The 16,176-nt window shown below is 48.4% G+C and overlaps 1 protein-coding gene across 6 annotated transcripts in view; it reads right to left on the minus strand.

Annotated features, from left to right (window-relative positions):
• Positions 1-16,176, minus strand: part of ACBD5 (acyl-CoA binding domain containing 5) — an 803,722-nt gene that overhangs the window by 129,770 nt on the left and 657,776 nt on the right. For 5 of the 6 annotated variants that reach the window (XM_069648118.1, XM_069648117.1, XM_069648121.1 and 2 more), the window contains one exon: positions 10,557-10,610. The exons of the other annotated variant lie outside the window; for it this stretch is intronic. In XM_069648118.1, the coding sequence (XP_069504219.1) occupies positions 10,557-10,610 (54 nt within the window). The remainder of the gene's footprint in view (positions 1-10,556; positions 10,611-16,176) is intronic. 6 annotated transcript variants of the gene reach the window in all.

Here is a 16,176-nt window from a genome sequence, read left to right on the forward strand (position 1 = left end):
ACAGTGTAAAGTGAAATACTGAAACCACTATATCACTAGTGTAATTCGAACTGTGATTGTGTTTAAATATTTAAAATAAAGTGTTGAAAAAATACCCAATAGTGTTGTCCGTTTTCCACAATTACTATCGTTTTGTTGCTTGACTGTGTGGTCATTGGTTCACTGCTGCAAAGTTTCATGCAGTCTACATGGAATTTAAGACTAAAGAACTCTTAACATTACGGTAAAATAAGCATTTCTCCATTATTCTTTTGAAGGCATTCAGTAGTATAGAGAACTAGTTTAAAAAGACATGGGTTACTAAATTTAGCATTTTTCAGTTGCCATAAACTTTACAATCTCTTGGTGATAACCAAGAGATTGGAAGAGAGAATTCTGTACACCCTTACACAACCTTCATTAAAAAAAGAAAGAAAACCAGTATGTTGCTGACCAAACATCTTGATTACAACATGGCTGGGTTATCCTGACTGATTCTCAAATGGTGGGCTAGTTCTGATCTTTCTTTTTCTGCACTCTCTCTGTATAATCTCGTTTTTTCGTCTGTGCGTTCTCTTTTACTTTTCACTCGTTCCTATAGCTTTCCCTTGTTTAGTCTCTTGTTTTCTCCTCTGTTTCATTCTCTCGCCTTACTCTTTCAGCCTTTCTCTTTCAGCATTCCACTTTCTCACTCTCTTTTACACTGCTTCTTCTCTATGCGTGTCTCGTCCATCTTGCCATACATAACGTTTTTAGCTTTGCACTTCCCACACCACGCCCCATCACTTCCAATCCTGCCCCCACAGAATTGGAACTTGGAACCATGCAGATAAAAAGTCGCTAAACTTAAGGATAGTAAAGGGGGAGCGGGAGAATGAAAGGGTACCTAAACTGAGCGAAGAAAGAAAACTCTGCTAACAAAAAAGGGTGGCAAAATGAACATTTGGACTGGAACAATGAAACTTTGGACAAGCAGAGAAGGGGAGGGGCATGAGAAACGAAGGTGTACACAAATAGAACATGGAAAGGTGTAAACAATGAAAACAAGTGGATTGAAAATATTATAGGGAAAAAAGAAAACTTGACATGATGGCGATGATCCTAAGCGCTGGGGGAGGAGGGCCAGGGGGGAGAATTTAAGTCATTTTCCAAGGCTCAGCACAGAGAGGGTGCTGTTAACTTGTCCTATGCCTTAGGCTGGCTGGGGAAGCCACTGGGTTGAGGGACCACAACCTGCTCTGTGACACCATCGGTAGCCTTGAATGTCTTAGCCAGTACCCACCTTCAGATCTCCTTTGCTAGCCTTGCGTTACATCCTTACCCATGAACTAGAACCCCCTATTAAATATAGAAAACCCATCAGTAGGCCAGCAACCATCAGTCAGTAGCTGCCAGAGATAAGAAAGCGGATCATCATGTACGGATGTACCGAGAAATGTGTGCTGGTCTCACAGACTGCAGGATACTTCTCCTGGTGGGGCTGCTCTGGGGAAATAGAATCATAAACAAATGTTTAGGGGGCGTGGCTGAGCAGCCATGAAGTAGGGCGTGACTTCAGTGGCTCCTGTGATCCATAAACGTCCTGTATTGAAACTGAGCTTTAATAGATGGCTCTGTGCCTGTGGTTTCAGCACTGCTTGAATAATAGGACGTGCACTGCTGGGGGAAGTTAGAAAACCTGAGGTGCTCTGCAAACAACATTAGAGCCGACCGAAGTCAGAGACCCGTCCCGCGAGAAGAAAGAACCAAGATGGCGGCATGGAGAAGACGAGGGTCTGCAGAGCGCCGGAGGATGGCGACATAAAAAAGCTTGCTACAGGAAGCAATTCAGAGGGATAGCAACCCAGTGTACTTAGCACTGCACCGGGAGTGCCGCCGACCAGGCAGACCATTAAATGCATGAAAGTGCAGACCCTAGCACACGTGGCATGAGGAACTTATACATCTGCCTTTGCTGAGATCCTAGAAGCGCTTCAACGGGATGCACATGTGCTAGAAGTGCGGTACTTATTGCTCAAGCTGCATGTGCAACAATGGACAACACCAACCCACACTCAGAGAAGCGGAAGACCCGGTAGTCTGCAACAGGAGCGCCTGTGACGCCGGCACCACATAGAACAAAAGAGGTGGTCGCAGCCGGACATGCAGGTCAGACTGTGAAGAGGGAGACTACAAGGAGCACACACAATGGAGTCTGTGACCTGCTGGGTGGAGGCGCACAGAGTCAGCGCGGCTCCTAAACAGTTGATCTGGGAAGCGAAGCAGCACCAAGATACGTGCCAGTAGATGCAGAGGTTTCGGTGAACAGCAGCAGCTCAGCTGTAGCCGGCACTGCAGCAATAGGGAGGAGGAGGAGGGAGCCGGGACATATCAAGCTGGTGAGGGGTCCTTTATGGAAAGATGACACGATGTGCAGCAAGCTGCCCTGGGTGCTGTTACGGGCATGCTGCAGACGAAGCCACAGCAGACCTGAAGGACGTAGGCCGTGACTGAAACCCCTGCCGCTAGAACTATATGTATAAAAACAAGAACAGTGCGAGCCAGTCTGCTGTTGCGGCAACCCAGAGAATAGGCAAGTGTGGAGCCGTGTTGCACAGTAGCAAGCCTCTGGGACAATCGCCTGGTGGCAGTGGGAAACTACGAAATGGGCTGGGATACAATCCAACCCAGACCATCCCGGCCAAAAGCAACAAGCACTGTTTGCAAGGTAGGGTGGACGTTGCTTGGAGATGCAGACAGCGGGGGATTGTTACGGCTGCAGAGGCACGGCGCAAAGCCTGTTGAAGGGCACGCGGGTCACGAGCAAAGGAGACAACAAGCAGGCGCAGGTGTTTAGTCACTTAAGTGTTTTTTCTTTTTTTAAGGGCACACAGACAGGGGCCCCATCAAAGCCACAGTAGGGGCGAAAACCAAGAGCAGTAGTCCGCCCCCTTAAGAGGCTCTCCCAATAAGGGGGCACAAGTGGCACGTACCAAGGCTATAACAACAGGGACTACACGAGGGACTATATGGACAAGCTTGTGCCAGCAAGCAGGAGATGCATATGAGCTACTTCCCACCCGGATGTACATACCGGTATAGAGTGTTGCTGAATGGTGGTTTTATCGAGGTGAAGGGGCAGGACAAATAATGGAGGCCTAAGGCAGTCGACCCACAGCATATTGAAGGTTCTGCAGGGAATGAGTAGACCACAACATGGAACATATGCGGCCAAGAGACATTTAGCCAAACAGTCCATTGTGGTGCAAGCACTAAATATCAAGGTAGACTTGATGCAGACGGCCTAAAGCAGGATAGGGACAAAATAACCTGGCATCGCGGATACCGTCTGAGAGGTCACATGTAGCATCTGCCAAATACGTGGGAATATTCAAGGGTACGGACGGCGATAAGGAAGTGAAACCTGCAGCAAGCAGAACACCACGTAGTGGAATCTGCGCGTCTGAGTGGCCCGATTATCGGTAGGGGTGCAGAGGAGCGTGGTGGCAACAAACCATGGTGTCCAAAACTACTCAGAAGTAAAGAGAAGCAACTTACCCTGGAGGCTTGTACGAAAAACCACACACCCGGCGGAGAACCCTGCTCAAGCAACCTCAACACCCTAAAGAGAACAGATGCTCGAGAAAGGGGGATCAGCAGATCCTAGAAGCTATAGCATCTCTGAAGGAGTCTTTGGGGCTAAAATAAATGCCATCAGCATAGATATGATCCTGTTGAGACAAGATGTTAGGTCACTTGCTGAACGCACAGGAACACTTGAAAAGGAAGTGGTGGTGAACACAAGTGGCTTGAAGGCCACTTCAGAAGAAGTCAGGTTACTGCAACAACAGCGTAATCTGGAAGACAGAGCCGAACATGCAGAAGGAAGATCCAGACACAACAATGTAAGAATCATTGGGCTCCCAGAAGGAGAAGAAGGAACGTACCCGATTGACTATATAGAGACCCTGCTACTGCAAGAAATCAGTCCAGGGGCCCTCACTCAAGGTTTCACGGTTGAGAGGGTGCACAGGTCGCTGACGAGGAAACCACTGCCTGGGGCCCGGCTGAGGCCAAAAATAGCTCTTGGATATTGAACTACTGGGAAAGGATCCTCGGGTATTTCCGTAAAGGCGGGACGATGCAGCGGGCATCAGCCACGATAACTGCATACCCGGATTACACCCTACAGGTATAGAAACAACGGATGAACTATATATCGGTCAAAAGGAGACTACGAGCAGCGAACCTGAAGTATATGCTGCTGTATCCGGCTAGAGTGAAAATAATTCATAAAGGTCGCGCCATTTTCTTCAACAACCCTGAAGACACACATAAATGGATGGACACGCAGAATTTGCCAAACAGGACGGAAGGTGGAGGGAGTAAAGCCAGGACAACTAAAGCACAGCAAAGGACTAATTATAAGACTAGGTGGCAGTAGGACCTCCAGATGGAAGCCTCAGGAATTAGGAGTTGCTAAATACAAGAGCCAACAATGTGGTGCCTATTGCAAGATCGCACTATGTAGGAGCGAACTGCACCTCAGACAGGATTGGTTTTCGGGTACTAGCAGTTATGTATACGCCTACTGCGCCCGACGCACCAGGACGAGACCCTGGAGCGGTGGTGAGAAGTGGGAATGCCTGAGCACAAGGTATTGAGCTGGGCAGTTGTTGGGAAGGATGTGGGTTGCGGAGTTGGGGTAGTTAGTCGGGAGTTAGCCTATAGGTCCACACTGTGTATGTTGAAGTTGACCATTGGACTACGTGTACATGTCAGAATGTTAAAGTACGATTTGGGAACTAAGTATCCTGGAATTTTAGGGGTCTTAGCAATTATATTAAACGTAATAGGATAATGACTTATTTAAGGCGACAAAAAATTGACATTGTACTTCTGCAAGAAACGCGCCTCACAAAAGAGAAACAGATTGCCCTTGTTAATAAAATGAGAGGCACAACGCTAGGTTTGTAATACTTATGCTAGGGGTGTAATAATATGGGTGGCACAGTCTGTACCTTTAAGTGTGCTTTATACTTTCCAAGCTAGAGGGCAGGATATTTGTATTGCGAGGCCGGGTGGAGCACAGAGAATTTTGTATCATTAACATATATGCACCTAACAAGGAGACAGCGGCCTACTTCTGCACATTATACTCACTGTTAAGTCAGTACAGAGATGGCACACTGATACGGGGAGGGGACTTTAGTTGTACACTCAACCCTATATTGGACAGATCTGATGACAAGTTCACCCACCCTGCCCCCTCCGCAAAGGCCCTGAATACATTGTTGCAAGCATTTAAACTCTCAGACATATGGCAGACTTGGCACCCGCAGACATGCGGATATTCACTTAACACTGCTCCCCAAGATCTGTACACTAGATTGGATTATATCTTTACAGGAGAAGACCCCATGGGTGAATTCGAAAAGGCGATTACAAGGCATGAGTGTTGTCAGACCATGCCCCGATGGTGGTTCCATGGCGGGCTTCCCCCCCCGAAGAGCACGTATTCCGACATGGAGACTTAGAAGTGAGTCTCTTAAAGATGAAGCATTTCGGTTAACATCTAAGAGAGGGGGTGCAGGAGTACTTTACATATAATACAGGAAGTGTGCCGTCAGTGGGCACTTCATGGGAGGCCTTGAAGGTGGTGATCAGGGGGACTGCAATCGCAAAGGAGAACAGAGTTCAGGCCGCAATCGAGTGACTTATGTAAAGCAGAAAGTAAACTAGCGGCCATAAATGACCTGGGGGATCTAACCATTGGGAAGGCTCGAGAGGCCGTTGCCCTGCAACAGGAGTGCTTCAAACACTGGGATAGATTAGGCAATTTGAGTTGTAGGAAGTATGTGGAACGGCAGCACGCCGAAGGGGACAAACCAGGATGCTTACTAGCCTGGGTATACAAAAGCGAAACCGAGCGGAACATGATTCGTGCTATCGCAGCAAAGAACAGGGAGATCTGTGAGACGCAACAGGACAAACTAATTTATTTACGATTTTTATAAGAGGTTATATGAGGAAAAGTCAGAAACCCAAGAGTCGGAGATAGATGAAGCTTTGGCGCCGACAGATCTTCCAAAGCTAGATGCGGAAGCAGTAGACAGTCTTGAAGCACCCATAACCAGAGAGGAGTTGGAACATACAATAAGGGGGTTTCTGTCTGGTAAGGCCCCAGTTGCGGATCTAGCGAGTTCTATAAAGAATTCATGGCAGAGATTGCGCCCTCGTTGTTGGCAATGCTAAATGAATCGCTTGATAAAGGCATTTTGCCGCTGTCATTAAGGGAGTCAATCATTGTCCCATTATTGAAGCCCAACAAACCCAACACCGAATGTGGTTCTTATAGACCCTCTCGCTGCTCAATCAAGATGGGAAGATACTTACAGCTCTGTTGGCGAATAGGTTGAAGCCAGTAATTCACAAAATCATACACCCGGATCAGTCAGGTTATGTCCCAAACAGGAATATCACGTGCAATTTGAGACGATTGGATCATGTCATTGACCATACCCGAGACAGCACCTGGCTCATGGCAGTAACATCGTTGGATGCAGTCAAGGCATTTGACTTGGTTAGATGGCATGGCTGCTGACGGTGTTTAAAGGGTTCGGTATTGGTCCTACATATATTAAATGGCTTAAGCTGCTATACAACAACCTAGTGGCAAGAGTCAAAACAGGTAACACAATATCAGAACAAGGGGGATTAAGCAAAGCTGCTAGGCAGGGCTGCCCATGGTCTATGTTATTTATATTGGCCTTAGAGCCACTAACAGTATATTTACGGAAAGAATATCACGAGGCAGGCATCAAAATACAGGGTTGTACACACTTGATCTTCCTGTATGCGGATGATATGCTTCTCTACCTACAATATATACTAGAGGTGTTTGAGCGCTATGCAGACCTTTCAGGGATTACAATAAATGCACAGAACTCATGTCTATTCCCCCTTGCCGCTTTCATTAATGGGAAGAGCTGCACTGTTGAAAATGGTGGCGCTTCCGAGGCTGCTCCACTATTTTACGAATGTTCCATATAATATACCCAAGGCCTTCTTTAGGACATTGAACACTACTTGCCAGAGTTTTCTGTGGCACAACTCGAGATGCAGAACGTCGTTGGAGAAATTACAGAGGCCATATGAACAGGGAGGGACGGATTTTGAGGGATATTTTGTGGGGTGCCAACTTCAGTTTGTCATATACTGGCTGTCAGATGAACAGACCCAGGACACTGAGTTACTTCAACCGGAATGCAACCGGCATGCACCCCATTCTTTTTGAAGGAGATGGTGTGGATCTTGGCATTACAGGATCCCAAGACCCCACTGTTGCTGAGGCTAGGCCAAACAATGTGGCAAAGAGCCTGCCGCTTCCTGGGCAAAGATACACCCTACTCACCCCAAATCCCACTGGTGACGCTGAAGAGTGAAGATACGCAACTCAGGATGAATCTTAGGAAATACTGGGAGCCTAGAGGGGTAGCGACATTAGGAGATATATTAAAAGAGGGGCAACTGATGACTTAGTGCAGTCACTTCCGAGTAAGGAGTACGGGAAGGGCAACACATAACCTACGCCTCACTTCTCCACAGAATAATATCAAAATGGCTAGGACCAGATAGAATACTGTTAGACGATGAAACGATAGAAACATTCTATGACATCTCCCAAGGGGGAAACAGAATATCTAGACTATACGAGGTACTAATGGCAAGGCCAGATAGTGATCTAGTAAAGACCAGGAGAAGCTGGGAAGCAGATCTGCAAGAGCAATTTAAGGATGCAACTTGGGGCAGGACCATGGGTTTCACAAGAAAGTGTCCATAAGTGCGAAGATACAGCTAAATCAACTATATGCCACTCACAGAGCATACTTGACTCTGAAGAAATTTGCTAAATTTAGTAAAGCAACAGAACTGACCTGTCCAAAATGTGGCCTGACCAACCAGGACCTGGTGCATATGTTCTGTGCCTGCACAGAGATTGACCAATATTGTGAGGGAGTAGCCAGGATCCTGACTAGTTGGGCTGCCATCTGACTCAGTTTCCCCCAAGGCGTGCTTGCTAGGAATCTTCCCAAGACCAAAGCATGCGAGACATGTTAGTAAATTGAGGGACCTAGCATACATTTTAGCAAAGCATAGGATAGCAATGGGGTGGAAACCATGCAACAGACCAGTGATAGGCGTGTGGCCGAGGGATTTCCAGAAATGGTCACTGGCAGAAACCGCAGTATGGCAGGAAGCATGACGTCAGGGCCAAGAGGAACAAAACTATTTAGCGGCTTGGAAACATATGTTACAAGAACTAATAGCCCCAGCAGAGGAGGACACCCTGACGCAGGTACAAGCACTTACACAATCTGCTGAGTAGAGATATAGTGATAGGTTCAAACCAGTCCAGGCTACAATATATGTAGACATTGCTAGTGGAATAGGCTGGGGGGAGGGGAGGGAGGGAGGGTTGAACAGGTAATGCGATGTACCAGTGAAGGTTATTTACAATGTCTAAGTTATGTTGTGAATAAAAATTGTTATAAAAAAAAATCATTAACAAATGGTTTGAACAGACACTATGTTCGTATGGAACTTGTTCTCGCTTGTGTGCCCATCAGAGGACCTGAGGAACGGGGGCCCACAAACCTTTTCCCAAATCAGAAAGACAAACATGTTCACTGATCACGCACAAGAGCATGAGTTTCAGCAGAACAATTTCATAATGGCCGTCATCCTTAAAGAAGGCTTGGGCTATGGACCTAAAACAGATTCATCTGGGGAATTTCTAGTCCCAGTGCCAATCAGCCAATACGCGTTTGCTCTGGAACCGAAGACCCAGCTGGAAACAATCAAATAATGATTCATCCAAGAGGCCATCACACTCCCCAATGAAAGGGAGCAGGTAGTTATGGATAATGTAGAAGTGAGGAGTTGGTAGCCAACAGAGCAAGTTGGTGTGTGACAGAGCAGCAAAGAGGTGGATTATGAAGAGAGGAGAGCTGAGGAGGAGACGATAAAGGAGTTGAGGAGAGAAGGAGGTGGAAGAGTAGCTGAGAAAAGGGGAGGATGAAGAGGGGAGAAGAGAGCAGAGTTATGAGAAAGGGAGGAGGAAGGGGAAGAAGAGGGGACTTGTAGGGGAGGAAGTGGTGAAAGAGGAGTTAGGAGGAGTAGGAGAAGAGGAGACAGCATCAACAGGAGGAGGCAAAAAAGGAGTTGAGATGAAGAGGGAAGACGAAGACAAAGTAAACCGGTGGGGAAAAGAAGTTCAAAGATGCGTTCACACGAAGACAGGAGAAGAGGTAAAGTGTAAAGAGAAAATGAAGGAGCTGTCACAAATGAAGAAGAGAGTCAGCCTAGTGCCTTGCAAATGCTGAAGAGGAAAGCAGGGAGATGATCAGAAGGAAGAATAGAGAAAGTAGAGAGGAACACAGTGGGTGGAGGGGAGAAAACGAATAGACAGGATAAAGGGTTGGCCGAGGGCTGAACCTTTGCTGAAACTCCTGAGCTGGTGGAGGAAACTGAGTGCAAATGGTCTCCAGCACCACAAAAAGTGGCAAAACATCAGCAACCAAGTTGCCCCATACAATCTTCAACAGGCTTCTAAAGTGTCATAGCCCATCCTGATTCTTCAAGGCCTAGCAGTGGTGGTGTCAAGCTATCTCGGATGAAAGACATGTCAGCCAAGAAAATGCTGCCATTGCCCCTGGCTCATCTTATCTTACGGACTTCTGCAGACTCTATCCGCCTACGACAGCCGACATCGCCCCTTGAAACCTTTGCGGTGAGGCTTTTCCAGTGTGCACGTGGCGAAACCACTGTTGTCTGCTCCCTACCATGTTCAACTTCATCCGAGCTGGGGGAGCACATCCTTCAAAACTTACAATTTTGAAGTTATCCTCGGATCTTATACTCCACTGTAACTGCCTTTATTAACCTTCCGTTCTATCTGGAACACCATCTTGCACTTTTGTATGGATTAATTTCACCCATTCACTGAACTGCTGATGTATCCCCTTGCAACTAGAGGTGAGGCTTTCCTAGTGTGCGGGTGGCAATACCACTGATGTTTGTTCCCTACCATGTTCAACTTCATCCCAGCTGGCGGGGCAGGCCCTCTAAAACCTTTTTACATGACAAGTTAGCTGACTTAATTATTTCTATGCCTGCAATGTAAACTTGATTTTGCAACCTGTAACTACGAACTGTAACTAGCGCCTAGATGCCCGAGGGTTTTGCCTGCTGCTATAAATGTAAAATTGAAAACAAATAAAAATTAAAAAGACGTACCTGTGGGCTAGCCATAACCGGTAAGACAAGCAAAGCAACACAGACTAGACCGGTCTCACAATCTCACCAAAGTCTACAACTAGCCTAACAGCACCCAGCCTCCCACAAATCAAGTGGCGTTTAGTTTCTTTCAAATCAAGCACCGGTCCGCCTGCCGCCAGTCAAGCACCGGTCAGCCTGCCGCCAGTCAAGCACCGGTCAGCCTGCCGCCAGTCAAGCACCGGTCAGCCTCCACACTTTTCCCATTTGTTTCAAACACATCCAACTTAACGCTTTCTCAAACTGAATAGTAATCTTACCCTTTTAGGATACGAAGCAGGTTTCTCATTTGAATGTAGTGAAACTGATCTTGGCTGTAAGGAAAACCCATATGATGTCAATGCATTAGATATTTGAAACACAAAAAGAAAGCAATAACTGAATATAATGTCTTGTTAAAGGCATCTTTGACTGCATAAGTGGCAATTACTTGTTTCAAAAAGGTTTTCAGTAAAATAAGTTGTGCAATCCATTCTTACATTTGGGCAGTAACATCAGGCACATACATTTTAGAAACAAATATTGTATTAAAAGTAAACAAAAATATTTACCATTGATCACATGGCCTAAGGGGAAACCATCAGAGGGCGACCTGGCTCACAGGCGCAGGCAGGCACACTGGACCATCAACGGTGCTCCGCCCTCCACCCCCTTCCAAGGGCAAGCATTAGAAGAGCCCCGCCCGTGCAGGGGCCTAAGGGGAAACCATCAGAGGGCGACCTGGGTCACAGGCGCAGGCAGCACAGTGTGTAACACTAAGCCCCCCAGCACGGCAGCTTGCAGGGATGTAGCCTTGCCCATAAGGGAGGAGCCCGGGCTGCGGTTGTTGAGGACACAAGGGGCCAAGAAGAGGCTGCAGGTGGGGCCCCCAAATCTTGGGACGTGTACCCGCTTCGCTGGTCCTAACCCCAAGGCCCATTTGACTTTTCAGGGAGGGGTGTGGTGTGGAAAAGGCTCTGGGGTGTGGTGGAATACCTTGTGTCCCCGTGCTGTCGGGGTGGCTCTGGTCTGAGGCCGGGCTAACTTCAAGCCCCCCCTTGCAGAGCGCAGTATGAGATGAAGGCCCCCAGGACTGGGGCTTGTGCCCGCTTCACTGGATCAGGACACGGGAGACAGGTGAAGATGGGAGAGGCTCAGTAAGTCCCATTGAAGCCCCGGGACCAGGTCGGGGACTGGAGTGTGGGTGTGTGGCCCTGTTTTCTGGGTGTGTGCCTGCCTGGCCCCTGTGGTGCAGTGAGTGACACACAGGAACAGGAGGATGACCAGTGTCCAAGGGTTGGGGACATACATTTCAAGAGTCGCTTGGCCCAGAGATCCTGAACGGGACCCGGGGAGCTCGACTGGGGGCACAACAGAGAATCGCCTCTCTCCACTGTTACCTCAGAGACCGGCTACTCTGCTGGGTGCTACACAGGTGGGTCCTCTCTCGGACCCTTCCCCTTTGGGAGAATTGCCGCTAGGTGAGGGCCTGCTCCGTGGTGGTTCTTGATATCGACAGGAACCTGCATGGAGCCACGCTCCCGGCTAGCTGAATATGCATACCTGGGCAAGTCTGAAAGTACGAACAACAAAGGAAGCGCCATGGCGGCTGGAAGCGAGGACTCAATGGCAACAAAGTGGGACGTTGCATCAGTAACAGAGGAAATCATGGGGCATGGAGGACGATGAAGGCAAAGCCGACAAGATCAATGTCAGACTTCATAAAATGGAGGAGAGGCTCCAGGATATGGAACACAACCAAACCTTCCTGGACACTTTCGAGACTCAAATAGATGTCAGGATGGGTTAACTGGAGAGGAAAGAAGCTGAAATGCTATTAAAAATAGACGACTTCGAGAATCCCAAGAGGAGAAACAAACTCTGTTTTTTTGGGGTGCCAGAAAAGGACAGGGTGCTGGAGAGAGACCTCAGGAGAATGATACACAATCACAAAGCTCCTCTTCGAGGATGACTCGATCGACGAAACGAAAATTGAGAGGGTCCACAGAGCAGGTGGTCCGTCCGGAGGAGCGAGATCAGTTTGACGTGCTTCCACAACTTATCAGATAGGCAGAAGATCTTGGAAAAAGCAAAGACCAGGGGGCTCGTGCAGCTGGGCACAGCGAGAATTACCATCTTCCAAGACCTGTCCTCTCTAACCCTCATGAAAAGAAGGCTGTGTCTACCTCAAACAAAGTGAATGAATGGGAAGGGGGAGCGGTATAGATGGAGATTCCTGTTCTCGATTTCCTTTGAGTTCGAGGGACAGAGGCACAGGCTTGTGACTGTGGAAAAAATAAAAAGAGTCACAAGGGAATTACTCATGGAGGGGGAACTGGCCCCGTGCCCTCAGGGAGAGATTGAAGGAGACAGAGGATGGCGCATTAAGGGAACAAAGAGGAGAAGAATTCCGGCGTCATGGAAATTCATGAAGCTGAATGTCCCCTTGCCCCCCACCCAATGGCACTACAAGAGGAGGCACGCAGGACTCCTAGGAAAACTTTACTTATGGTCTTGGTTGATGGTGATCGCCCGAGAGGCGGTCACGGTTCGTATGGAGGGATGCAGGTGTAACCTACAGTTTGAGTGGGGTGCTTTAAAAAGGTTTTATGATGTCTGGTTTGCAATGGGTTTATTGAAGTTTATGTGCTAGGGTGGGGGAACCAGAGTTTGCGGTGCCTTGAGAAAGTCCTGGGTTTTGGGCTTGTTTGGTGGTTCGGACTCACCTAGTGATGGTAACTGGGAGGGCCGAGAGCCACTAAGGTGTGTGAAGGGGGAGGGAGGAGAGGGAAATGGGGGGCAGAGGGGTTTCAGGTTTCACACATTGGGTCTTGTCTTGTTCACCTGGGGAATTGTGCTCTTTGTTCTGTAGGGGTCCGCTTTGTTCAGAAATTCAATTTGAGCAAGGGAATTGGTCATGGCTGAGAGAGATCGTGTCATGCGGGGTGACAGTCTGCGTGTATGCACACTAAATGTCAAGGGGCTCAACTCCCCCACAAAGTGGTCCTTGGTTGCCAGGCGATTTAGAAGAAATGGGATTGACGTTTTATTCCTCCGGGAGACTAGTTATCAGAGAGGCGACAAGCAGAGGATCCCCTGTGGCCTTCTAGGAGGCAAATACTGGGGTTCAGGAATTTATGCTCTGAACCCAGGTCAGAAAAGATTAATGCAAAGAACCCTAGAGAAAGTGGTGAGCAAAGGCCAGGGACATTCTAGTATTCTGTGTTCTGTTCTGTTCTATTCTGTTCATATCTCCACCACAACACTGTGGAATATGGAACAAAGAACATAGAATGCAAAGGGAAAAATGCAGATAGAAATTCAATGTACGAGAGTGCTGTTACTGAGCCGGTGGGCTAATTTATGATCTCAATAAACTTCAGCCTGGACAGGCAGGTCAGACATGAGGGGGGGGGGGGAACAGGAACCCCAGAAACAGGGAGAGGATAAGTTGGGAACGGCTTTTGGGATTTACGGGCTGAGGGACGTATGGCAGTACTTCCACTCACACGAGAGGAGATTAACTTTATATTCTGCCCCACACACGAGAATAGACTGCCTGTACATATCCAGGGACTTATGGGACGTGGCCGGGACTCAGGGATTCACCCAGTTTCGTGGTCTGACCACGACATGGTGTTGGTAGATATTAACTGGGCAGGGCTTTGTCCTAGAAACGCCAAATGTAGGTGCAATGAGACACTGTGGAAGGACCTGGGTCTTTAAAAAAGAATTTGAGAATAGCATCAAGAAATTCTTTGTCATCAACGACATGGGTGAGATGGGGAAGGGGACATTATGGGATGCAGCGAAGGCCACATGCAGTGGTATGTTAATCAGGGAAGGGGCTCGGAAGAAGAGGGAACGTACACCTGTAGAGAAAGGACTCTATGGCAAAATAGGATTCGTGGAAAGGCTTGCTCAGTCCTCCCCCACTAATAGGGAGGACCGTATTCTGGTGGCACGGAGACTGAGAGAGGAGCTGAATTTGCTTGGGAAGGGACGATAATCCACAACCTCCAGTTTCTGAAATAGAAATTCTATGAGAAAGGTGATATGGCGGATGCTCTCCTGGCTGCGAGGTTAAGGGGACAACAAGGCACACAGATGGGTCAAGGAGATGGAGGAAAGGGGACAGTCGAGATACGCCGGAAGGGATTCAGGAGGCATTCACCTCATTCGATGAGGACCTATATCGAAGTAAAAGGGGGACTGCTAGGGAGAGGCAAAGGAATATCTTGAAGGGGCCTCCCTAACATCCCTGTCAAGGGTCAAATTTGGGAGTCATGGACGCCCCAATTACCTGTGATTAAATTAAAAATGCTATATATGATCTGATGTGGCATTTACAACTCGCCTATACACAAGCGTTTCTAGGCGCGACAAGACAAGGAGGGGGAAACGAGGGAGGAAAAAATAACGATCTTAGTAGGCCTTGTGTCATTCAAGTCGGGAAGGGGAGAAGTGCCAGGGGGAGGAGCAAGGTGGAAGTGCAGTTAACTCACAAGTGCAGCCAGCGGGTGGCTCATAAGTGCAGAGAGAAGGGATTCTAGGGTGTTAGATACAGACCCTTAAGTGCTGGGGAGCCCAGAGGCACTGCAAGGGCAACTGGACATACAGGAGCCTGGGCCCGAGTTCAGAGGGTTACTAGTGCACAGAGCAGTCATGGGCATCAGCTGGGAAGAGGAAGAGAGAGCAGAAGCAAAAAGGAAGGTCTTGAGTTGCTTCCAGAACCAGAGGTGGTTCTGCTCAAGTTTGAGAGAGGCAGGGAGGCTGTTCCAGAAGGCCCCAGCCAAGGAGATAGATCTGCCCCCAACTCTCTGCTTGGAGAAGCGTCTGACCCTCAGAGAGTTGGAGGTGGATGAGCGGAGAGCTCAAGAAGGAAGATGTTTTGGAAGAGAAAGTTGGAAGTAGAGTGGTCTGAGGCCACAGAAAGCCTTGTGGACAATGCAGAGGGTCTTGAAGTTGATCCTTGCAGCCACTGGGTGCCAGTGAAGAGATTTCAGAGCTGGAGAGATACGATCCCTGGGCTTGAGGCCAAGGACAAGTCTCGCAGTCCTGTTCTGGATGCGTTGTAAAGGTCGAAGAGTAGAGGCAGGAGGATTTAGAAAGAGACTGTTGCAATAGTCCAGCCTAGAGAGGACCAGACCTCTGGAGACAGTGAGCTTCTGGAGGAAAGCGAGAAAAGGAAGAAAACCTCTGAGGAGGTGCAGCTGACTTCTTAGAGACGTCAGAGATGTGAGGAGAGAAGGCGAGGGTGGCGTCAAAGATGACACCAAGGTTCTTTGCCTCACAGGAAGGAGCAGGAAGAGGGCCCAGAGTGGGCGGCCAGAGAGAGAGAGGGAAGGAGGGAGTGGGTGTCCCTATGAGGAGGATCTCAGTCTTACTGTTATATATAGGGTGCCTTCGGCTTGGGAAAGCATTGTGAGATGATGGGTTCTCCCCGTGCTTCTATAAAACCTTCATGTCAGCCCTGCTCTCCATCCTAACACTACTCTTTAATGATATTATGGAAACGGGGAGAGCACCAGATTCATTCGTTCAGAACACTCGTGATCCCTAAGGAGGGTAGGGACCGTAGATCCTGCGGCTCATAGATCGCCTGATTTCATTTCTAAACAGACGCCAAGATCTATGCTAGGGTCCTTGCTGCGAGGTTGGAGGTGCACTTACCGAGGCTTGTCCATTCTGACCATGGGGGGCTTTTAGCTGGGCGGCAGGGTGTGGACACTAGGAGAAAGACACTCCACTGAATCAACGAAGCTCAGGGTATGCAGAGTGACCCCACTCTTCTCTCAGTGGATGCAAAGAAGGCCTTCGACAGGGTGCAATGGAATTTCCTAGAAGTGATCCTTAGCAAAGTGGGGTTGAGCAAGAGATTTCTCAGGGGCATTATGGCGA

This window comes from Ambystoma mexicanum, chromosome 2q, assembly GCF_040938575.1.
Source record: "Ambystoma mexicanum isolate Mex_15411 chromosome 2q, UKY_AmexF1_1, whole genome shotgun sequence".
In the NCBI taxonomy this organism is placed as follows: domain Eukaryota; kingdom Metazoa; phylum Chordata; class Amphibia; order Caudata; family Ambystomatidae; genus Ambystoma; species Ambystoma mexicanum.